This window comes from Trichomycterus rosablanca, chromosome 7 (assembly GCF_030014385.1).
Source record: "Trichomycterus rosablanca isolate fTriRos1 chromosome 7, fTriRos1.hap1, whole genome shotgun sequence".
NCBI classification, from domain to species: Eukaryota; Metazoa; Chordata; class Actinopteri; order Siluriformes; family Trichomycteridae; genus Trichomycterus; species Trichomycterus rosablanca.
The window spans coordinates 21,727,872-21,751,862 of record NC_085994.1 but is presented as its reverse complement, the minus strand read 5'-3'; the positions used below and the strand labels follow the sequence as shown (position 1 = coordinate 21,751,862).

The 23,991-nt window shown below is 42.4% G+C and overlaps 1 protein-coding gene across 3 annotated transcripts in view; it reads left to right on the top strand.

The window, feature by feature from the left end:
- The window catches only part of tbc1d22b (TBC1 domain family, member 22B), a 97,749-nt gene extending 74,018 nt beyond the window's left edge, over positions 1-23,731 (top strand). For 2 of the 3 annotated variants that reach the window (XM_062998510.1, XM_062998509.1), the window contains 5 exons: positions 2,110-2,185; positions 10,395-10,522; positions 15,896-15,991; positions 21,130-21,445; positions 23,582-23,731. In XM_062998510.1, the coding sequence (XP_062854580.1) occupies positions 2,110-2,185; positions 10,395-10,522; positions 15,896-15,991; positions 21,130-21,258 (429 nt within the window). In that variant the 3' untranslated portion in view covers positions 21,259-21,445; positions 23,582-23,731. Of the gene's footprint in view, positions 1-2,109; positions 2,186-10,394; positions 10,523-12,658; positions 12,780-15,895; positions 15,992-21,129; positions 21,446-23,581 lie in introns of those variants that run through there. The other variant, XM_062998511.1, reaches the window with a different exon arrangement.
- Positions 23,732-23,991: the final 260 nt, after the last annotated feature.

Sequence of the window (23,991 nt, the reverse complement as noted above, 5' to 3'; positions counted from 1 at the left end):
CACAGCAAGAAGGTCCTGGGTTCGATCCCCGGGTGGGGCGGTCCGGGTCCTTTCTGTGTGGAGTTTGCATGTTCTCCCCGTGTCCGCGTGGGTTTCCTCCGGGAGCTCCGGTTTCCTCCCACAGTCCAAAGACGTGCAAGTGAGGTGAATTGGAGATACAAAATTGTCCATGTGTTTGATATAACCTTGTGAACTGATGAACCTTGTGTAATGAGTAACTACCGTTCCTGTCATGAATGTAACCAAAGTGTAAAACATGACGTTAAAATCCTAATAAACAAACAAACAACTTATCTATGATAAAGATTCATTCGTTTTGCTCACTCTGTGGGCAAAACAACTCCGGTTCAAGAGATTCAGATGTATAAACCAATCAGAGCTTTGAATTCAGATTCTGGGCGGAATTTCAAGCTCTCTTTTCATTGGTTGCTGTATAATTGACAGATATTCTGCAATGATATTTTGCAATGATAGCAAAGCATGATCAAATATTAATCGATTTTTTCGATGCTCATTTATTAGTAAAACGAACAGTATAAATGTGATTGTGAGATTCTGCTGGTTTGTTTAATATAAATGTTGTCAATATGAATACAAATACAGCCTGTAATAATACAAAATATAAACACTGTAATTCTGTCAGAATTTATCAGAATTACAATGTTTTGTGTTTTTAAGAGAACTTATAAACATTATAAGGTAAAATACAGGCAGTGAACTTTAAGTTTACATTATATCGTATCGTATCGTATATAGCCACTTCTCAAAAGCATATCGAGATGTGAGTTTTTTTTTTTTTTAGCCATATTGCCCAGCCCTACTGGAAGTGATGCTTAATTTAATGTACATTTAGTAACATTTGTACCTTAGATTTCCTGACTGTCTGCAAAACAAAAGTTGTTTTTAAAATAAACTTTTTAAAAAAGTGTTCTTATATATCGCTAGTGAATATCGTTATCGCAAAAATATCCCAAAATATCGTGATATTATTTAAAGGCCATATCGCCCACCCCTAGTAAAGACCCTAATTAGCAAATAGAGAGGCGCCTGTGCAGAGTGCATTGGTTCCGCTAAATTGGGAGAAAATGCATAAATAAAATAGAAAAAAAAGAAGTAGTACTAAAAATATACTTTAGAAAGCTATTTGGGTATGTGAACATATTAAAAAGATGGAGCAAGTAGGCTCTACAGCTTGGGCTTTATTTATGAAGATAGAGATTTTAATTTCAAGTGAGTCCATACAAGCATTTTCTTCAAGTTTCTACAAACAATATGAAATTTCCACATGCATTGAACATCTTAATCCTGTGTAACATATATATGAAACAGATTGTCTTAGCTTTTTGTAAGATGAAGAACATTCTCTTGCACTTTGTCAAATGTAAATAATGAAGCGCTGTTCTTCATTAATGTGATTTTTCTAAATCTTCTGACAGTGAGTATAACTAGAACTATTTATCCAAATGAAAGTGGAAATTTATGTTTCAAAACTTTCAGGATTTACGGTTTTACTTTTTTTAACCAAAATATTTATGTATTCTTTTATTTAGTGGTTTAATTTTCTTAAATGCCTCAACAACCCAACATCTGGCCATAAAAACAAGTTTGTGTTTTTTAGTGTTTGGCGTTAGATGACTTGCACAAATGCACTTATTCTTCTTAAAGGAATATCCCCATAGGTTAGCCATACATGTACACTCATGTACACTTGTATACAGATTAATGCAGTTTGAACAGGGCTCTCCTACAAGAGTGTTTAGCTGCCCATTGTGCATAAACAGCAGTTCAGAAAAAACTCTTGTTGGTGCTCTGTGGGAAAAACAAATATTTTGCATGAAATTCTTTGCCAGCTTCCCTCCACATAATATTACAAACTATTGTGTGTAATTATATAAATAATGTTGTACATTTTCTTAATTCTTTTTACTAATTGGGGTCAAATTTAAAGACGCACAGATATGGTCTTTGTGTTCTCATAAACATCAGTAAAAAAAAAAGAAGATCAGGACAGAACCTAAAAATTTAGTGATGCCAAATTAAACTCAGCAGCAACACATTAAAATTCAGAGATGCTGATTTATTATTAATTTACATGTTTTACTCTCGCAGGATAACTACACATTTGCTCAGCCGGGGATTCAGAAAAAAGTAAAGGCTCTGGAGAAGCTAATCAGCAGGATTGACGGTGAGAGAATCTTACTAATGCTTTTAAAAAGTGAGATTTATCCAAACTGGTTTAAAATGGTAGTATTGAAAACTAAAGTCTTGGACAGATACGATATGTAAGGTAATTGATGTACAGGGATTCATTTGTGGACTGGTACACTTCTTGGATATGCACCATAAATAAATAAACTGTGCCCCTGTACACAAAGTGGGGTCCATAAAGTTGGAAGCATTTTGTTTCTTATGCATAATTGTCACACTTGTCAGCAACAGGTGTGGCTAAAACACCCATGCTCCATATTACAAAAGGATGTCCAAATGTGTTTTGCAAAATAGTTAATCTTGCCAAAACTGTATTATTACTGTTTGTAAAAAATAACCTGCAACCCCTTTGGCATCTCAAGTGACATCACATGGGGTCTCAACACATGTTTGGGAACCGGTAGGTTAAGGTACATTGTACCTTAGCCTGATAGGCCGATGTAACTTAAAAGTAAGTTTATTTAATCTGTTGATGCATGCTCAATAATCCAGGTACACAAATCCACAGAGTTGAATCAGTTCATCTGGACACAAGTTTGTTGTAGAGATACGTTTCGTCACTAAATCCGAATGACTTCTTCAGTCCGGAGTGAAGAAGTCATTCGGATTGAGTGACGAAACGTATCTCTACAACAAACTTGTGTCCAGATGAACTGATTCAACTCTGTGGATAAGTTTATTTAAATTCACTGATTTGGAAAATGATAAGAGTCAGACAGATGTGAAGTAAGTGCCATGACATTTCAAAAGCTTTTCACTTCAGTTGCTTTAATGTAAGAGGGTTGCACTTAGCATTTTTGTGTTTTATATTTATATACAGTGTATCACAAAAGTGAGTACACCCCTCACATTTCTGCAAATATTTCATTATATCTTTTCATGGGACAACACTATAGACATGAAACTTGGATATAACTTAGAGTAGTCAGTGTACAACTTGTATAGCAGTGTAGATTTACTGTCTTCTGAAAATAACTCAACACACAGCCATTAATGTCTAAATGGCTGGCAACATAAGTGAGTACACCCCACAGTGAACATGTCCAAATTGTGCCCAAAGTGTCAATATTTTGTGTGACCACCATTATTATCCAGCACTGCCTTAACCCTCCTGGGCATGGAATTCACCAGAGCTGCACAGGTTGCTACTGGAATCCTCTTCGACTCCTCCATGATGACATCACGGAGCTGGTGGATGTTAGACACCTTGAACTCCTCCACCTTCCACTTGAGGATGCGCCACAGGTGCTCAATTGGGTTTAGTCCATCACCTTTACCTTCAGCTTCCTCAGCAAGGCAGTTGTCATCTTGGAGGTTGTGTTTGGGGTCGTTATCCTGTTGGAAAACTGCCATGAGGCCCAGTTTTCGAAGGGAGGGGATCATGCTCTGTTTCAGAATGTCACAGTACATGTTGGAATTCATGTTTCCCTCAATGAACTGCAGCTCCCCAGTGCCAGCAACAGTCATGCAGCCCAAGACCATGATGCTACCACCACCATGCTTGACTGTAGGCAAGATACAGTTGTCTTGGTACTTCTCACCAGGGCGCCGCCACACATGCTGGACACCATCTGAGCCAAACAAGTTTATCTTGGTCTCGTCAGACCACAGGGCATTCCAGTAATCCATGTTCTTGGACTGCTTGTTTTCAGCAAACTGTTTGCGGGCTTTCTTGTGCGTCAGCTTCCTTCTGGGATGACGACCATGCAGACCGAGTTGATGCAGTGTGCGGCGTATGGTCTGAGCACTGACAGGCTGACCTCCCACGTCTTCAACCTCTGCAGCAATGCTGGCAGCACTCATGTGTCTATTTTTTAAAGCCAACCTCTGGATATGACGCCGAACACGTGGACTCAACTTCTTTGGTCGACCCTGGCGAAGCCTGTTCCGAGTGGAACCTGTCCTGGAAAACCGCTGTATGACCTCGGCCACCATGCTGTAGCTCAGTTTCAGGGTGTTAGCAATCTTCTTATAGCCCAGGCCATCTTTGTGGAGAGCAACAATTCTATTTCTCACATCCTCAGAGAGTTCTTTGCCATGAGGTGCCATGTTGAATATCCAGTGGCCAGTATGAGAGAATTGTACCCAAAACACCAAATTTAACAGCCCTGCTCCCCATTTACACCTGGGACCTTGACACATGACACCAGGGAGGGACAACGACACATTTGGGCACAATTTGGACATGTTCACTGTGGGGTGTACTCACTTATGTTGCCAGCTATTTAGACATTAATGGCTGTGTGTTGAGTTATTTTCAGAAGACAGTAAATCTACACTGCTATACAAGTTGTACACTGACTACTCTAAGTTATATCCAAGTTTCATGTCTATAGTGTTGTCCCATGAAAAGATATAATGAAATATTTGCAGAAATGTGAGGGGTGTACTCACTTTTGTGATACACTGTATATATATATATACACCGACTAGGCATAACATTATGACCACTGACAGGTGAAGTGAATAACATGATGGCTAGACGACTGGGTCAGGGCATCTCCAAAACTGCAGCTCTTGTGAGGTGTTCTTGAGGTCTGCAGTGGTCAGTATCTTTCAAAAGTTCCAAGGTCCAAGGAAGGAACAGTGGTAAACCGACGAAAGGGTCATGGGCGGCCAAGGCTCACTGATGCACATGGGGAGAGAAGGCTGGCCGTGTGTTCCGATCCAAAAGACGAGCTACTGTAGCTCAAATTGCTGAAGAAGTTAATGCTGGTTCTGATAGAAAGGTGTCAGAATACACAGTGCATCACAGTTTGGTGTGTATGGGCCCTCATAGCCGCAGACCAGTCAGGGTGCCCATGCTGACCCTTGTCCACTGCCAAAAGTGCCAACAATGGGCACGTGAGCATCGGAACTGGACCACGGAGCAATGAAAGAAGGTGGCCTGGTCTCATGAATCACGTTTTCTTTTACCGGGTGCGCGTGTGTTGCTTACCTGGGGAACACATGGCACCAGGATGCACTATGGGAAGAAGGAAAGCCGGTGGAGGCAGTGTGATGCTTTAAGCAATGTTCTGCTGGGAAACCTTGGGATCCATGTGGATGTTACTTTGACACGTTCTGCCTACCTAAGCGTTATTGCAGACCATGTACACTCTTTCATGGAAACAGTATTCCCTGATGGCTATGGCCTCTTTCAGCAGGATAATGCGCCCTACCACAAAGCAAAAATGGTTCAGGAATGGTTTGAGGAGCACAACAACGAGTTTGAGGTGTTGACTTGGCTTCCAAATTCCCCAGATCTCAATCCAATCGAGCATCTGTGGGACGTGCTGGACAAACAAGTCCGATCCATGGAGACCTCGCAGCTTACAGGAGTTAAAGGATCTGCTGCTGACATCTTGGTGCCAGATACCACAGCACATCTTCAGGGGTCTAGTGGAGTCCATGCCTCGACGGGTCAGGGCTGTTTTGGCAGCAAAAGGCGGACCAACACAATATTAGGAAGGTCATAGGTTCGGTGTATGTACGTACATATATATGATCATCAATTCATCAATTCTGATAATCAGTTTAACAGCAATCATGTTTTTTTAGTTTGCATCTTAATAAACACATTTATATAGCATAGTTTTTCCAGTATAAGCGCTGACCTGAGGTCAGTTTCTGTCTTTCCTAATTGTAGGAACCTAAAGCCTTCATTATCACGCCTTCTGAAACTTTATGACAAAGAAAGAGAAAGTTAACGAAGCATGACTGAAATAACGATTACAGGATGTTCATTTGGTCTCAGTCAGCACTTTTAGCACTTATTTTTTACAGCAGTACTATTTATACACTTTAGAACAATGTCTTCTTAGACTTTAGGCTTTAGTGCAGGGGTTTAGAGGGATGCAAAAGTGGTTGTATGTCCTAATTTGTAGTCATAGTAGACCTACTGTATCGAAGTAGCCAAAGTGGCCAAAATATAGCTCAGCATTTAGTCATTCATCATCAGTAGCCTCATCATCCCAATCAGGGTTGTGGCAATTTTGGGGCCACCTGGAAACCCCAGACCAAATACACACTGGACAGGGTGCTAGTTTATCACAGTGCAACATACCCACCTCATTTACTTACACCTAAGAGCAATTTAGGGTAAACAGTACACCCTCTGCATGGTTTTAGCATGGTGGAAGGAAACCAGAATATCCAGTGAAAGGAAACAGCATTCCAAATTTCTTTTGAATGCAGATCCCTATAGGACTCTCTAGGTGCTGTGTGGTACACACAATACCTGCTGCGCCACCTGCCGGCCCGTTATACCAGCCTTGTCACTGCATGAACAAATATCCATCTTAAAATGGTCAGTAGCAATTAAAAATTGTTGGTGTTGATCTGTCATTATGTGTTAGAAGAGCATTTTGGGGTTGTGGTGCCAACATTATATATACAGAGACAAAATCATTCATTCATTTATTTATTCACTGACAGTTAGAGCAAACAAGTAAAGCCAATCCACCTTTTGCATGTTGTTTGATCAGGGAAACCAGGAGAAACTCACACGGACCATATAACACCCGGTTAGATGGATTGGTTGTGAAGGAACTCTAGTGCCACCAAACATGTGCATGGAATGTGTGCTGATTTGGTGCTAGGGCTTCTTGTCTAACACTAATAAAAAGCCTTTATTCAGGAACCCATATTCTGCTAGGATACACCCCGGTTCGAATCTTGGCTTTGCTACCGGTCAGCTGGGTGCCATCTAGCAGGCACAATTGTGCCTGCAGCAGACAGAAATTGGCCCCAGAGTCTGCTGCGAGGGAAAAGACCGGACTAAATGGGTGGGTTCTTCAAACCCTGTGCAAGGACCTTGGTTAGCAGGCCGAGGCGCCTGTGCAGAAGTGGATGAGCCCTTATGTGTGAATCCACTGAGGCACGGGCAAAAAAGTAGAGGTTGAGGGACTGCGCACGTGTCAGAGGGGGCGTGGAGCAGGCAAATATACTCTACTTAAACGCAGTCGGGATCCCCAGCAGCGAAAGACTAATTGGCTACACTAAATCAGGAGAAAAAGGGAGAAAATAATAAAAAAATAAGCCTTTTTTTAAGAGTATTCAAGGCTTATTCAAGCCTGTTTTACTTGCATAGATTCCATGTAGAATGAGATGGTTAATAAGCTTATATTTGGATGTCTACACACTTTTGGCTATATACACCGATCAGCCATAACATTAAAAGCACCTCCTTGTTTCTACACTCACTGTCCATTTTATCAGCTCCACTTACCATATAGAAGCACTTTGTAGTTCTACAATTACTGACTGTAGTTCATCTATTTCTCTACATACTTTTTAGCATGCTTTCACCCTGTTCTTCAATGGTCAGGACCCCCACAGAGCAGGTATTATTTAGGAGGTGGATGATTATCAGCACTGTAGTGACACTGACATGGTGGTGGTGTGTTAATGTGTGTTGTGCTGGTACGAATGGATCAGACACAGCAGCGCTGCTGGAGTTTTTAAAAACCGTGTCCACTCACTGTCCACTCTATTAGACACTCCTACCTAGTTGGTCCACCCTGTAGATGTAAAGTCAGAGACGATCGCTCATCTATTGTTGCTGTTTGAGTTGGTCATCTTTTAGACTTTCATCAGTGGTCACAGGACGCTGCCCACGGGGCGCTGTTGGCTGGATATATTTTTGGTTGGTGGACTATTCTCAGTCCAGCAGTGACTCCATCAGCATTGCTGTGTCTGATCAACTCATACCAGCACAACACACACTAACACACCACCATCATGTCATTGTCACTGCAGTGCTGAGAATGATCCAACACCCAAATAATACCTGCTCTTTAGTGGTCCTGTGGGGGTCCTGACCATTGAAGAACAGCACTGGACTACAGTCAGTAATTGTAGAACTACAAAGTGCTTTTATATGGTAAGTGGAGCTGATGGACAGTGAGTGTAGAAACAAGGAGGTGGTTTTAATGTTATGGCTGATCAGAGTATATATATACAGTGGGGGAAATAAGTATTTGATCCCCTGCTGATTTTGTAAGTTTACCCCCTTAAAAAGACTTGAACAGTCTATAATTTTTATGGAAGGTTTATTTTAACAGAGAGAGACAGAATATCAACAAAAAATCCAGAAAAAAACATTAAATAAAAGTTATAAATTAATTTGTATTTAATTAAGGGAAATAAGTATTTGATCCCCTACCAACCAGCAAGAATTCTGACCCCCACAGACCGGTTATGTGCCCATGAGGCACACAAATTAGTCCTGTCCCTGTATAAAAGACTCCTGTCACAGAATCAGTTTCTTCCGTTCAAATCTCTCGACCACCATGGGCAAGACCAAAGAGCTATCAAAGGACGTCAGGGACAAGATTGTAGACCTGCACAAGGCTGGAATGGGCTACAAGACCATCAGAAAGAAGCTTGGTGAGAAAGAGACCACTGTTGGTGCGATAATTCGAAAATGGAAGAAATACAAGATCACAGTCAATCACCCTCGCTCTGGAGCTCAATGCAAGATCTCACCTGGTGGGGTAAGAATGATTCTGAGAAAGGTGAGGTCAGTCCAGAATTACACGGGAGGAGCTTGTCAATGATCTCAAGGGAGCTGGGAGCACAGTCACCAAGAAAACCATTAGTAACACACTTCGCCGTAATGGATTGAGATCCTGCAGTGCCCGCAAAGTCCCTCTGCTCAAGAAGGCTCATGTACAGGCCCGTCTGAAGTTTGCCAATGAACACCTGAATGATTCAGAGAAAGCTTGGGAGAATGTGATATGATGAGACCAAAATTGAGCTCTTTGGCATCAACTCCACTCGCCGTGTTTGGAGGCAGAGAAATGCCCGGTGGGGATGGTGTTCTTGGGGTCATATCCAGCATTTCTCTGCTCCCAGCTCCCTTGAGATCATTGACAAGCTCCTCCCGTGTAATTCTGGACTGACCTCACCTTTCTCAGAATCATTCTTACCCCACCAGGTGAGATCTTGCATGGAGCTCCAGAGCGAGGGTGATTGACTGTGATCTTGTATTTCTTCCATTTTCGAATTATCGCACCAACAGTGGTCTCTTTCTCACCAAGCTTCTTGCTGATGGTCTTGTAGCCCATTCCAGCCTTGTGCAGGTCTACAATCTTGTCCCTGACGTCCTTTGATAGCTCTTTGGTCTTGCCCATGGTGGTCGAGAGATTTGAACAGAAGAAACTGATTCTGTGACAGGAGTCTTTTATACAGGGACAGGACTAATTTGTGTGCCTCATGGGCACATAACCGGTCTGTGGGGGTCAGAATTCTTGCTGGTTGGTAAGGGATCAAATACTTATTTCCCTTAATTAAATACAAATTAATTTATAACTTTTATTTAATGTTTTTTTCTGGATTTTTTGTTGATATTCTGTTTCTCTCTGTTAAAATAAACCTTCCATAAAAATTATAGACTGTTCAAGTCTTTGTAAGGGGGTAAACTTACAAAATCAGCAGGGGATCAAATACTTATTTCCCCCACTGTATATATAAATCATTCGATTATGAGACAGTAAAAACAAGAAAGACGATAACTCAAATACAAAGTAAAAGCATTAGCTGATTTTAGATATTGAATTTCAAAAAGAATCTACAGTAGATTTCACAAGTCTTATTGCTTTCCCCATGCAATTCACAGCTGTGGGTTTGTGTTCCCCTGTAATAAAAAAAAAAAAAAAAAAATTTACATATCAGGAACATTCAATAGCAAGTCCTTTTTGAAATGATGTAGTGAAGTAGATCTTTTTCCCTATTGCTTTGGCTCTTTTAAAATGTCCATTATCATTCTGATAAATGTGCGTTCGTTTATTCTCCTCCTCTCGCCGAGCTGCCGCAGCTTTCTGTCAAAATCCATCACGGGTCCAGTCGATAGCGGCTCCCTCTTAATGCCATCCGTATTCTTCCTTTCCCTGCTGAATGGATGCTTTATATATTAAACATTGCTATTCTCAGTGCTTCGAGCCTCCTGCTTTCCACCTCTCTCTTCATCTCCAATCGAATGTAATTACCCAGAACTTTGTGGGAGGCGGTAATCTAAATTCAGCAGGACAGGTGTGGGCGCAATCTGACGGTAATTGCGATTCAGAAATGTGTGGGCTGCTGGTTTTTCTTTTTAAAATTATGTACAGCAGAACTTACAGGCTGGTGATCTGTGCCGTTTTGCTCAGGAAATGTTTCTCACATAGAAATGGTGTGTGACGTGTCCTCTTTCTGTCCCGACCCAGAGGACGTGCACCTGCACTTTCTGAAGTGTGAGGTAGAGTACCTACAATTCGCTTTCCGCTGGATGAACAACCTGCTGATGAGGGAGCTGCCGCTGCGCTGTACCATTCGCCTTTGGGACACCTACCAGGTATACACACTCGAATGCACTCGCATGACAGGTCATGTGTGCCATGCCAGCAGGTTTTTTTTAACTAAAATCTTTTAAGCTTGTTCTGGAAGTAGTAGAAGTAACAATATTAATTGTACTACTATCGCAGCGGGATATTCTGCTAGCACACCAACAGCGAGATTCTGAACTCCTTGGTTCAAAACTCGGCCATCTGGCGGGCATAATTGGCAGTGCCTGCAGCAGATACTAATTGGCCACCGTATCTGCAGGGAGGGGGCCGGACTATGTGTGGGTGGGTGGGTCTTCATACGCTGTGTGAGGACCCTGATTGGCGGAAGAGACGCCTGTGCAGAATGCAGGGGAGAGAAGAGGAGGGCTGTGCATGTGTTGCAAGAGGCGTGTACAGCGACGTGCTTGCCTCGGATGCAATCTGGTATCTCTCAGCAACAGAAGACAAATTGAGTGCTCTAAATCGGAAGGAAAATGGGGAGAAAATGCATTAAAAAATAATAATAAACAATTATACTGTATATTATGTTAATTAATAATTTATTAGTAATTGAATTAATAATTAATAGAAGTGATAATGATAGTCTTAAAACACCTGTAATATACAATAACACTATAATATAAAGATACAAATAAACACTAATCTTAATATAAAGTGTTTTTATAGTGTTGCACCATTGCTTATATACAATACATATAGACGCTATAAGTATCACGCGTATCACGCGTATCACGCCTCCCACGCGTATCACTATAGTATCACGCCTCCATCATCCATACACATAATCAGTATCTAAATCTAGAAAAAATATGGGCACTCGCACTAGCACACCAGAGCTGACATTTCGAACTCATCAGTTCGAAATTCAGCTCTGCCATCCGCCTGGGCTGGGCGCCTGCATGCACAATGATTGGCTGTTGTTCATACAGATTGGGAGCCAGATAAGGACTGTCTCATAACTGATGCAATTATGACCTTTGCTGGCTGATTGATAGCACCTGCGCAGAGACGGGGAAAGAATGCATTGATGAGGGTGTGGCTCTCAACATGCCTTGTGCAGGTCTCTCTATATAGCAAAATTGTTGTTTTATAGCATTTTAGTAAACAGCACCTATTTAACAATTACAGTTTTATCTGTTTATTCGGCATGAATGTTTATCCAAAGTGACTTTACTGTACATTTAAGATGTTGATGGCTAAATGTCTTGCTCAAGAGCCCAACAATTGTAGTTTTGCTAAGCTGAAATTAAAACCTGCAACTTACTGAATAGAAGAAAAAGAATGATTTTATTTGCCATATACACCAATCAACCATAACATTAAAACCACCTCCTTGTTTCTACACTCACTGTCCATGTTATCAGCTCCACTTACTATATAGAAGCACTTTGTAGTTCTACAATTACTGACTGTAGTCCATCTGTTTCTCTACATGCTTTTTTAGCCCCTTTTCATCCTGTTCTTCAATGGTCAGGACCCACACAGGACCACTACAGAGTAGAAATTACTTGGGTGTTGGATCAATCTCTACACTGCAGTGACACTGACATGGTGGTGGTGTGTTAGTGTGTGTTGTGCTGGTATGAGTGGATCAGACACAGCAATGCTGATGGAGTTTTTAAACACCTCACTGTCACTGCTGGACTGAGAATAGTCCACCAACCAAAAATAGGTTTAGAAGATGACCAACTCAAACAGCAACAATAGATGAGCAATCGTCTCTGACTTTACATCTACAAGGTGGACCAACTAGGTAGGAGTGTCTAATAGAGTGGACAGTGAGTGGACACTGTATTTAAAAACTCCAGCAGCGCTGCTGTGTCTGGTCCACTCATACCAGCACAACACACACTAACACACCACCACCATGTCATTGTCACTGCAGTGCTGAGAATCATCCACCACCTAAATAATACCTGCTCTGTAGTGGGGGTCCTGAAGAACAGCATGAAAGGGGGCTAACAAAGCATGCAGAGTAACAGATGGACTACAGTCAGTAATTGTAGAGCTACAAAGTGCTTCTATATGGTTAGTGGAGCTGATAAAATGGACAGTGAGTGTAGAAACAAGGAGGTGGTTTTAATGTTATGCTTGATCAGTGTACACGTGTACAGTACAATGAAATTCTTTTTTCCACATATCAGAGCGCAGGGTCAGCCATTGTATGGCACTCCTGGAGCAGACTGGGTTAAGGACCTTGCTCAAGGACCCAACAGTGGCTGCTTGGCAGAGGCTGAATTTGAACCGATTGATAGCCCAAAGCTCTACACACTAGGCTACCATAAGGATCAATAAAACATCTGTCTGTCTGTCCATCCGTTCGTCTCTTCATTCAGTTCTGAACCACCTCTGCACTTTTTGTACTTTGTTGTTTGCTGATATTTTTGTAATACTCCCTGTTTTACCTGTAGGCTATTGCATCAGTCGTGCTGTTTATTTTCCTCAAACTGTGCTTGATTTTTATTTAGTTAGTGCACTAACCCTACAGTCAAAAAAAGAAGCGAGGCACTACTCAAAGTAAAGATTTAAGCGAAGCTGATTTTACCCCCCTGTTCTTTCTGACGGTTAGAGGCATGACCTGGAATTGAGTCGTTTCTTACCTCAGTGATCATATGTTAGGACTGGAACTCACAGAGCTGCTCCAAGAAGATCAATTGGTACCTCACAAAAAATTCTGCCAAGAAAAGGAAAGAATGGAAGTAGAAAGGAAATTGGAGCATGTGGTAGAGTCCGGTTTAAATTACACAGCACGTCCATCTCACTTGAACTCAGTAGAACTCAGAACAGTACTTTGAGCAGATAATGTCTGTTCTGTACTGTCCTTCTGTCCATTTGTCTTTGTAGTTCTCTGTCCTGTCATGAGTACATTGCTCTTCCTTTGAAATTTCATGTATATTTTACTATCTGTCTTAGTTTTCTTTCAGTGTTTCCCCCCACTTTCTTACCCATTATTTTTCGTTCTCAGTATTTTTCCTCACTGTGTGAAGAGAAACAAATAAAAAGCAAAGAACAAACAGGAAAACAAGCATAGCCATATTTATGGCTGTTTCCATTCCTTCGTGTGCCTGGAAGTGCTCAGCCGAACCCAGAACACACAAGCGATGAGAGATACAATTTAGAAAGCCTTTGTTCAGCTATAGTAATGGCTTCCTAATTTTCAATGTCTGTTACTGAAAACTAGTCCAAGATGCACTGGATGGACGAAAGAAGGTGGACATCTGACCATGAGCTTGCTAGGCATGTAATTTCAGAACCATGTAAATTAATGTAATATAGTATGTCAATATACACCAGTCAGCCAAACTACCTCCTTGTTTCTACACACATTGTCTATTTTATCATCTCCACTTACCATATAGAAGCACTTTGTAGTTCTACAATTACTGACTGTAGTCCATCTGTTTCTCTGCATGCTTTGTTAGCCCCCTTTTACCCTGTGTTTCACCCAGAGTAGGCATTATTTGGGTGATGGGTCATTCTCAGCACTACAGTGACACTGACATGGTGGTGGTGTGTTAGTGTGTGTTTGTGCTGGTATGAGTGAATAAGACACAGCAATGCTGATGGAGTTTTTCAACACCTCACTGTCACCGCTGGACTGAGAATACTCCACCAACCAAAAAGATATCCAGCCAACAGCGCCCCATGGGCAGCATCCTGTGACCACTGATGAAGGTCTAGAAGATGACCGACTCAAACAGGAGCAATAGATGAGCGATCAGTAACTACCTGTCCTGTCATGAATGTAACCCTCACTCACTCACTTTCTTAAACACTAACCGCCTATCCAGTTAGGGTTGCGTATGGTGCTGGAGCCTATCCCAGCTTTTCAATGGGCGCAAGGCAGTAACACCCTGGACGGGGGTGCCAGTCCACCGCAGGACAGACACACGTACACCCACCCATTTACCTATAGGGCAATTCAGTGTCTCCAGTTAACCTGACTGCATGTGTTTGGACTGTGGGAGGAAACCCATGCAGACACGCGGAGAACATGCAAACTCCGCACAGAAAGGACCCGGCCGCCCCATGAATGTAACCAATCCTAATAAATAAATTAACACATGTTAGCAATGGATGTGGCTCAAACACCCGGACTTGGTCATTACAAAGCTCTATAATGGACTGGTGACCTGTCCAGGGTATTCCTGGCTTAGGCCCAATGTTTAATGGTGGAACTGGACATGCTGCGACCCCAGCTAGGATATAACGGTTGATAAAAAGGAAATCAAATAAAAAAACTATGTACAGTACTTCTCCCTCCATTAGTTTCATTTCTAAAAATATGGCAAGGCGGTTTTACTCACTAGAGGGTAGCATGGTGGCTTAGTGGGTAGCCTCACAGCAAGAAGGTCCTGGGTTCGATTCCTAGTTGGAGCGGTCCGGGTCTTTTCTGTGTGGATGTTCCCCTGTGTCTGTGTGGGTTTCCTCTGAGAGCTCTGGTTTCCGCCCACAGTCCAAAGACATGCAAGTGAGGTGAATTGGAGATACAAAATTGTCCATGACTGTGACATTAAACTAGAACTGATGAAATGATGCTGTAACCAGTAACTGTCTTGTCCTAAACCAGTAACCTGTCCTGTAATGAATGTAACCAAAGTGTGTAAAACATAACGTTAAAATCCTAATAAATAAATAAATACATGTTCGCAATGGATGTGGCTCAAACACATGCACTTAATCGTTAGAAAGGTTGTCGAAGACAGACATGAATGGCTGAGGGGGAAAGGGTATTTCTACCTTACTCTCCCAGTGTCCATGGTGGAACCGGACACTTCGTGACCCTGATGAAATGGAAATAAAAGGGAAACTATGTACTCCTCCCTCCATCATTTTCATTTCTTATAATATCTTTAAAATCTTCAGTAGAGGGGTTCTTAGGTAGCACAGTGGTTGGACTCACTAGCACACCACTGCAGAGTGTTCGAACTCACAAATTAAATCTCAGCTGAGCCACCGACCTGACCGGGCGTCCACACAAAGACGATTGTCTGTGTCTGAGGTGGGCAGGGTCAGGCAGGGTCTCTTCCCACTGCCGCTGTGATATGTGCTTTCCGGGACTGGTCTGGCCACCTAAGCTTAGCATGGCTTTCTATACACGATACGGCTCTGTGTGGGAACCTGACACTGGCAGGTAATAAGAAGCACTCGCAGATCGGACGGTGTCAGAGGGGGCGTGTGGTAATCCGACTTTCCTTGATCAGATCAGAGTTTGTGCAAGCTGTAGTGAATTCAGAATCAGGAATTGGTAATGACTAGATTGGGAGATAAAGTGAAAGACACAAAAACATGAAATTTCCACTGTGATATTGTGATAAGCAAAATTATAGCTGAATAATGTAAAGACGTGTGTGTGTGTGTCGTTTTGTGTTATGTTGCAGGCTGAGTCGGAAGGTTTCTCTCATTTCCATCTCTACGTCTGTGCAGCATTTCTCCTCAAGTGGCGAAAAGAGATTCTCTCCGTGCTTGACTTCCAGGTACCTGAAAACAATGTTTCTACCAGTACTTATAGTAGTGGAAAAATACAAAAAAGCCGCTCAGGTGGCGCAGTGGTAAAAAGTACGCTAGCACACCAGAGTTGGGGTTTAGAATACATCGTATCGAATCTCAGCTCTGCCTTTCCGACTGGGCTGGGCGGCTGCATGAACAATGATTGGCTGTTGTTCACAGGGGTAAAAAAAGTCGGACCATAGGTTCTTATAACTGGTGCGACTGCGGCCCCTGCTGGCTGACTTATGGCGCCTTCACAGGGCTGAGGAATAATGCTGATGGGGGTGTGGCCCTCCGTACACAGTGCCCGTCAGTGTATGAACTCAACTCGTGCAAGTGAAAAATGCAGTCTGTACTGACTGTACATGCCGGAGGGGGCGTATGTCAGTTGAGAGGCGTCCTCAGTCAGCGGTGAAGGGTCGAATCAGTATAAAGGACGCAATCAGGGTAATTGGACACAACTAGATTAGGGGAGAAAATAGGGGGGGGCGAGTGGAAAAAATGGAAATTCAAAAAAAAAAAAATTTTGTTATTATAATTTAAGTAAACACTAGTAGGTGTTTACTCTTGAGAGTGCTTGGTATTGTGGGGAAGGGGGGGTGAACTATGGGGATAACCATTATTATTGCCAATTATTATGTTAATCCTCTCTTTAAAAATGGATTCAGCTATTTGTCACACACTGATAATGTGATAATGTCTGTCTGTCTATCTATTTACCTATCTACCTACTTGTTTGTCTGTCACTCTCTTCTGTAATATATATATACAGTGTATCACAAAAGTGAGTACACCCCTCACATTTCTGCAGATATTTAAGTATATCTTTTCATGGGACAACACTGACAAAATGACACTTTGACACAATGAAAAGTAGTCTGTGTGCAGCTTATATAACAGTGTAAATTTATTCTTCCCTCAAAATAACTCAATATACAGCCATTAATGTCTAAACCACCGGCAACAAAAGTGAGTACACCCCTAAGAGACTACACCCCTAAATGTCCAAATTGAGCACTGCGTGTCATTTTCCCTGCAAAATGTCATGTGATTTGTTAGTGTTACTAGGTCTCAGGTGTGCATAGGGAGCAGGTGTGTTCAATTTAGTAGTACAGCTCTCACACTCTCTCATACTGGTCACTGAAAGTTCCAACATGGCACCTCATGGCAAAGAACTCTCTGAGGATCTTAAAAGACGAATTGTTGCGCTACATGAAGATTTCCAAGGCTACAAGAAGATTGCCAACACCCTGAAACTGAGCTGCAGCACAGTGGCCAAGATCATCCAGCGTTTTAAAAGAGCAGGGTCCACTCAGAACAGACCTCGCCTTGGTCGTCCAAAGAAGCTGAGTGCACGTGCTCAGCGTCACATCCAACTGCTGTCTTTGAAAGATAGGCGCAGGAGTGCTGTCAGCATTGCTGCAGAGATTGAAAAGGTGGGGGGTCAGCCTGTCAGTGCTCAGACCATAAGCTGCACACTACATCAAATTGGTCTGCATGGCTGTCACCCCAGAAGGAAGCCTCTTCTGAAGTCTCTACACAAGAAAGCCCGCAAACAGTTTGCTGAAGACATGTCAACAAAGGACATGGATTACTGGAACCATGTCCTATGGTCTGATGAGACCAAGATTAATTTGTTTGGTTCAGATGGTCTCAAGCATGTGTGGCGGCAATCAGGTGAGGAGTACAAAGATAAGTGTGTCATGCCTACAGTCAAGCATGGTGGTGGGAATGCCATGGTCTGGGGCTGCATGAGTGCAGCAGGTGTTGGGGAGTTACATTTCATTGAGGGACACATGAACTCCAATATGTACTGTGAAATACTGAAGCAGAGCATGATCCCCTCCCTCCGGAAACTGGGTCGCAGGGCAGTGTTCCAGCATGATAATGACCCCAAACACACCTCTAAGACGACCACTGCTTTATTGAAGAGGCTGAGGGTAAAGGTGATGGACTGGCCAAGCATGTCTCCAGACCTAAACCCAATAGAACATCTTTGGGGCATCCTCAAGCGGAAGGTGGAGGAGCTAGAAGTCTCGAATATCCGCCAGCTCCGTGATGTCGTCATGGAGGAGTGGAAAAGCATTCCAGTGGCAACCTGTGAAGCTCTGGTAAACTCCATGCCCAAGAGAGTTAAGGCAGTTCTGGGAAATAATGGTGGCCACACAAAATATTGACACTTCAGGAACTTTCACTAAGGGGTGTACTCACTTTTGTTGCCGGTGGTTTAGACATTAATGGCTGTATATTGAGTTATTTTGAGGGAAGAATAAATTTACACTGTTATATAAGCTGCACACAGACTACTTTTCATTGTGTCAAAGTGTCATTTTGTCAGTGTTGTCCCATGAAAAGATATACTTAAATATCTGCAGAAATGTGAGGGGTGCACTTACTTTTGTGATACACTGTATATATATATATATATATATATATATATATAAATATATACAGTATATATACAGTATATATACGTATATATATATACAGGGGCTGGACAAAATAACTGAAACACCTGGTTTTAGACCACAATAATTTATTAGTATGGTGTAGGGCCTCCTTTTGCGGCCAATACAGCGTCAATTCGTCTTGGAAATGACATATACAAGTCCTGCACAGTGGTCAGAGGGATTTTAAGCCATTCTTCTTGCAGGATAGTGGCCAGGTCACTACGTGATGCTGGTGGAGGAAAACGTTTCCTGACTCGCTTCTCCAAAACACCCCAAAGTGGCTCAATAATATTTAGATCTGGTGACTGTGCAGGCCATGGGAGATGTTCAACTTCACTTTCATGTTCATCAAACCAATCTTTCACCAGTCTTGCTGTGTGTATTGGTGCATTGTCATCCTGATACACGGCACCGCCATTGGATGCACATGGTCCTCCAGAATGGTTCGGTAGTCCTTGGCAGTGACGCGCCCATCTAGCACAAGTATTGGGCCAAGGGAATGCCATGATATGGCAGCCCAAACCATTACTGATCCACCCCCATGCTTTACTCTGGGCATGCAACAGTCTGGGTGGTACGCTTCTTTGGGGCTTCTCCACACCGTAACTCTCCCGGATGTGGGGAAAACAGTAAAGGTGGACTCATCAGAGAACAATACATGTTTCACATTGTCCACAGCCCAAGATTTGCGCTCCTTGCACCATTGAAACCGACGTTTGGCATTGGCACGAGTGACCAAAGGTTTGGCTATAGCAGCCCGGCCGTGTATATTGACCCTGTGGAGCTCCCGACGGACAGTTCTGGTGGAAACAGGAGAGTTGAGGTGCACATTTAATTCTGCCGTGATTTGGGCAGCCGTGGTTTTATGTTTTTTGGATACAATCCGGGTTAGCACCCGAACATCCCTTTCAGACAGCTTCCTCTTGCGTCCACAGTTAATCCTGTTGGATGTGGTTTGTCCTTCTTGGTGGTATGCTGACATTACCCTGGATACCGTGGCTCTTGATACATCACAAAGACTTGCTGTCTTGGTCACAGATGCGCCAGCAAGACGTGCACCAACAATTGGTCCTCTTTTGAACTCTGGTATGTCACCCATAATGTTGTGTGCATTGCAATATTTTGAGCAAAACTGTGCTCTTACCCTGCTAATTGAACCTTCACACTCTGCTCTTACTGGTGCAATGTGCAATTAATGAAGATTGGCCACCAGACTGGTCCAATTTAGCCATGAAACCTCCCACACTAAAATGACAGGTGTTTCAGTTATTTTGTCCAACCCCTGTATATATTAGATCAGATCAGCCATAACATTAAAACCACCTCCTTGTTTCTACACTCACTGTCCACTTTATCAGCTCCACTTACAATATAGAAGCCATTTGTAGTTCTACAATTACTGACTGTAGTCCATCTGTATGTATCTCTGCATGCTTTGTTAGCTCCCTTTTATGCTGTTCTCTTGGGTGGTGGATCATTCTCAGCACTGCAGTGACACTGACATGGTGGTGGTGTGTTAGTGTGTGTTGTGCTGGTATGAGTGGATAAGATACAGCAGCACTGATGGAGTTTTTAAACACCTCACTTTCACTGCTGGACTGAGAATAGTCCACCAACCAAAAATATCCAGCCAACAGCGCCCCGTGGGCAGCGTCCTGTGACCACTGATGAAGGTCTAGAAGATGACCAACTCGAACAGCAGCAATAAATGAGCGATCGTCTCTGACTTTACATCTACAAGGTGGATCAACTAGGTAGGAGTGTCTAATAGAGTGGACAGTGAGTGGACACGGTATTTAAAAACTCCAGCAGCGCTGCCGTGTCTGATCCACTCATACCAGCACACCACACACTAACACACCACCACCATGTGAGTGTCACTGCAGTGCTGAGAATGATCCATTACCCAAATAGTGTGTGTGTGTGTGTGTGAATGTGAATAAATAGATTGGTGGATAAATGGATGGGTGGGTATCTGAAGGTGTAGGAGGTTGGATGGATGGATGGATGGATGAGTGGGTGGTTTGTAAAGGGATGGGGTGGGCTGTGAGTGGTTGGAGGGGTGGAAGAGTTTATGGTAAAATGTTTGAGGTGTTGGATGTTATGGTGTTTGAATAGATGGTTTGGTGGATGTGATAGATGGGTGAATGTGTGAAGAGATGGATGGGTGAGTGTGTTTGGATGGTTAGGCTGATGGGATACATTGGGATTTGTTAGTGCAGGTTCCAGCTCTAACACACACTCACTTGTTGTTTAAACTTGTCATCACAAAGTCAGTGCTGATTGGAGTAATTGGGCCTGCAGTGAGCTTGATCATACCAATTTCATTTCTCACCCTCATGACTCAGCCTTTCTTTTTGCCTTTTTATTCCTCATTCCATCTTTTTCTGTGTTTATTCTTTAACCAATCCTGCATTTTTTTAGAGCTTGATGATAGTATGCATCAAAAGACCTCCACATTATCATCTTGCTTTATGATAAGCTTTACTTTTTAAAGTAAAGCTCTAAAGAAATTTGTGTTTCAAACTCTGATTTGAACAGAAACTCGAACTTGTCAGGAGCATGCTGTGCAATTTACTATTCTGTCTGCACTGTACATCGACTGATCTGATCTGTTTTAATTATGCACCACCCAACAGTTGTTCTTGTAATAACACTTTTCACATCTTATTTAGGGCCTGCTGATGCTTCTGCAGAACTTACCGACGATACACTGGGGCAACGAAGAAGTGGGATTACTCCTGGCTGAAGCCTACAGGCTGAAGTACATGTTTGCTGATGCTCCCAGCCACTACAGCAGATAAAGAGTTCAGAACCAAGCCACTGTTTTAGCCTGGATCATTTCCATGACCTAAAATGAGATGGTACAACCTGGTCTGTTCTTCTTTTGATTTTTGACTGGGAATCCACACCTGCTCATCATGCTTAGGAACAAAAGGAAGGTCAAAAATGGATCTTAAACAACATTGCTGTGCTACAGATTGCTTCAGCGTATGATTACTTTTGCTTTTTATGTGAGGAAAAAGGGGATTTGGGGCTGTTTTATACAAATAATTTAATCTTGTTTTATTTTTAATGACTTTCTGCCTTTCATTATTTTGGCTCCTAATGAAATGGAGTGATCACTTTTTGTTTTTCCCTAGGCAATATTCCAGTGTTGGCTGTTACTATTCCATAATGTATGATGTGTATTCGTCTTTCCTTTTTGCTTTATTACACCACACTCCCACTGGCAACGATTTCCTCCCTGTCATAAATCCCAAATTGCAATATACTGGTAATTAATCGGTCTAGGGATGTGCAAAAGTGGCTAATGTAAATGTATGTTAAAATGAATACATGTTTCTATGTAAGTGTTACATACAAATCAATCTTTTACATACACTTTGGATATTTGGATAAGCTACCAAATATTACTTGTGCAAATTGTCCCTGGTTTCATTATTAAAAACATGGACAGCGACTCAGGTGGCGCAGTGGTAAAATACGCTAGCACACCAGAGCTGAGATTTCGAACACATCATTTCGAATCTCAGCTCTGCCATCCGGCTGGGCTGGGTGGCTACATGAACAACGATTGGCCTGACCAGGAAACCCGGACCAGGGTTCCTTATAACTGATGCAGCTACGACGTTGATGCACAAAGTCGGGGAATGATGCATTGACCAGGGTGTGGTTCCTCCATACACAAAGCTGATCTGCATATGAACTCACCTTGTGCAGGTGAAAAGATGCAGTACTGCACACGTGTCGGGGGGGGGGGGGTGTCAGTTGAATGTGAACTCACCTTGTGCAGTTGAAAAGAGGCAGTCGGTACTGCACACGTGTCGGAGGGGGCGTGTGTCAGTTTCGATGCTCCTCAGTACGCAGTGGAGGGTTGTATCAGTATAGGTGAAGTGTAATGCAATCAGGGTCATTGGCTATGACTAGATTAGTGAGAAAATTGGGGGGGAAATTGCGGAAAAAAAAAAGACATAGACATTGGATGGAAAGATTTCTTACAACCAGTATTAATCATGGTGCTGTTTAAGTAGCTTCCTTTCCTTTAAAGTTTTGATGTAATAAATTATTAATTACACCAGTGAAATTTACACATTGGGTGTGTTCGAAAACCTAATGAGCTCTCTACATAGACACGATTTTACGTCATCCTACGCACGCTCCCGAGAAGGCTGTTCGAATTCTTAGATACCTTAAAATGCTGCCTACTAAGGCACCTTAAATTTGAACGATATTTTGCCTGAATAACGAGGGAGCATCCGATGCTGCCTTAGCACTGAAGGCAATCCCAGCATTCAGTGCGGCACAACTTTTCTCACAAAAAAATTACAAATATGGCGGACTGTTATTTTTGAATGTAAATAAATAAATGATTAGATCATTGAATGTCATTGATTTTTAATTTGTATAAACTTGCACAAGTGTCATTTATTTGCAGATTCGGGCTTGTCAGTGAATTTATCCGTTTTCTGTAAACGGAGGGAGACGTTAGTTGACATGCTTGCGTGTTGTGCCACCTCATCCCATTGGTTTAAAGTAAACGAAAACTGATGGAAACGCTGTCTTTGTAAGTAACGCGTTCCAATAACCTGACTTATAAGAGGGCGCCTAGGTGGCACAGTGGGATATTCAGCAAGCACACCAGAACCGAATTTCTGAACTCCTCGGTTCGAAACTCTGTGTTGCCACCGGTCGGCTGGGCACCATCTGGCGGGCATAATTGCCAGTGCCTGCAGCAGATACTATTCGCCACCATATCTGCAGGGTGGGTGGGTGGGTCTGTCTTCATACGCTGTGTAAGGACCCTGACTGGCGGAAGAGACGCCTGTGCAGAGTGCATGGGCGAGAAGAGGATAGCTGTACACGTGTCGGAAGAGGCGTGTACAGCGATGTGCTCTCCTCGGATGCAATCTGGTATCTCTCAGCAGCAGAAGACAAAGGATTAGGTGTGCTAAATCAGGAGGAAAATGGGGAGAAAATGCATTTAAAAAAAAAAACTTGGCATAAGTCGATAACTTATTAGAATCTTCTCTACTTAGGCAGCTCACTAGGTTTTCGAATAAACCCATTGTCACCGGACAGATGTGCCAACCAACCTTTTAATATGTGCTCTTAAACTATTCATAGGTAAAGGAGAAGAGAAGCCAGCAGTCTCTTAAAGAGGTTTACCAAAACACAGCAAGAACAACAGTTACTTGGCCAAAAGCTAAGAAGACCTCTTAAAGTTGTAATTGCTTATGTTATTAAATGCTAGTGTCTAATTATTATATATTATAATTATTACTATTATATTTATTTGTGCTTATATATACATATACATACCTTTTGGGTCATATTTAGAAGTACAAAATCAAATTACATTGTGCACTGAAAGTATGTATGTAAAGTAACAAAAGTAACCCCTCCCTACCCAGTTAGTTAGTGTTGAAAACAAAATGTAACTTCATGCCCATTGTTTTGTGCTGTGTAAAAGCACAGTGATTCACCACAGCACACAGATGCTAACTCTGTCAATACAAACATATTTATAGCAGCAA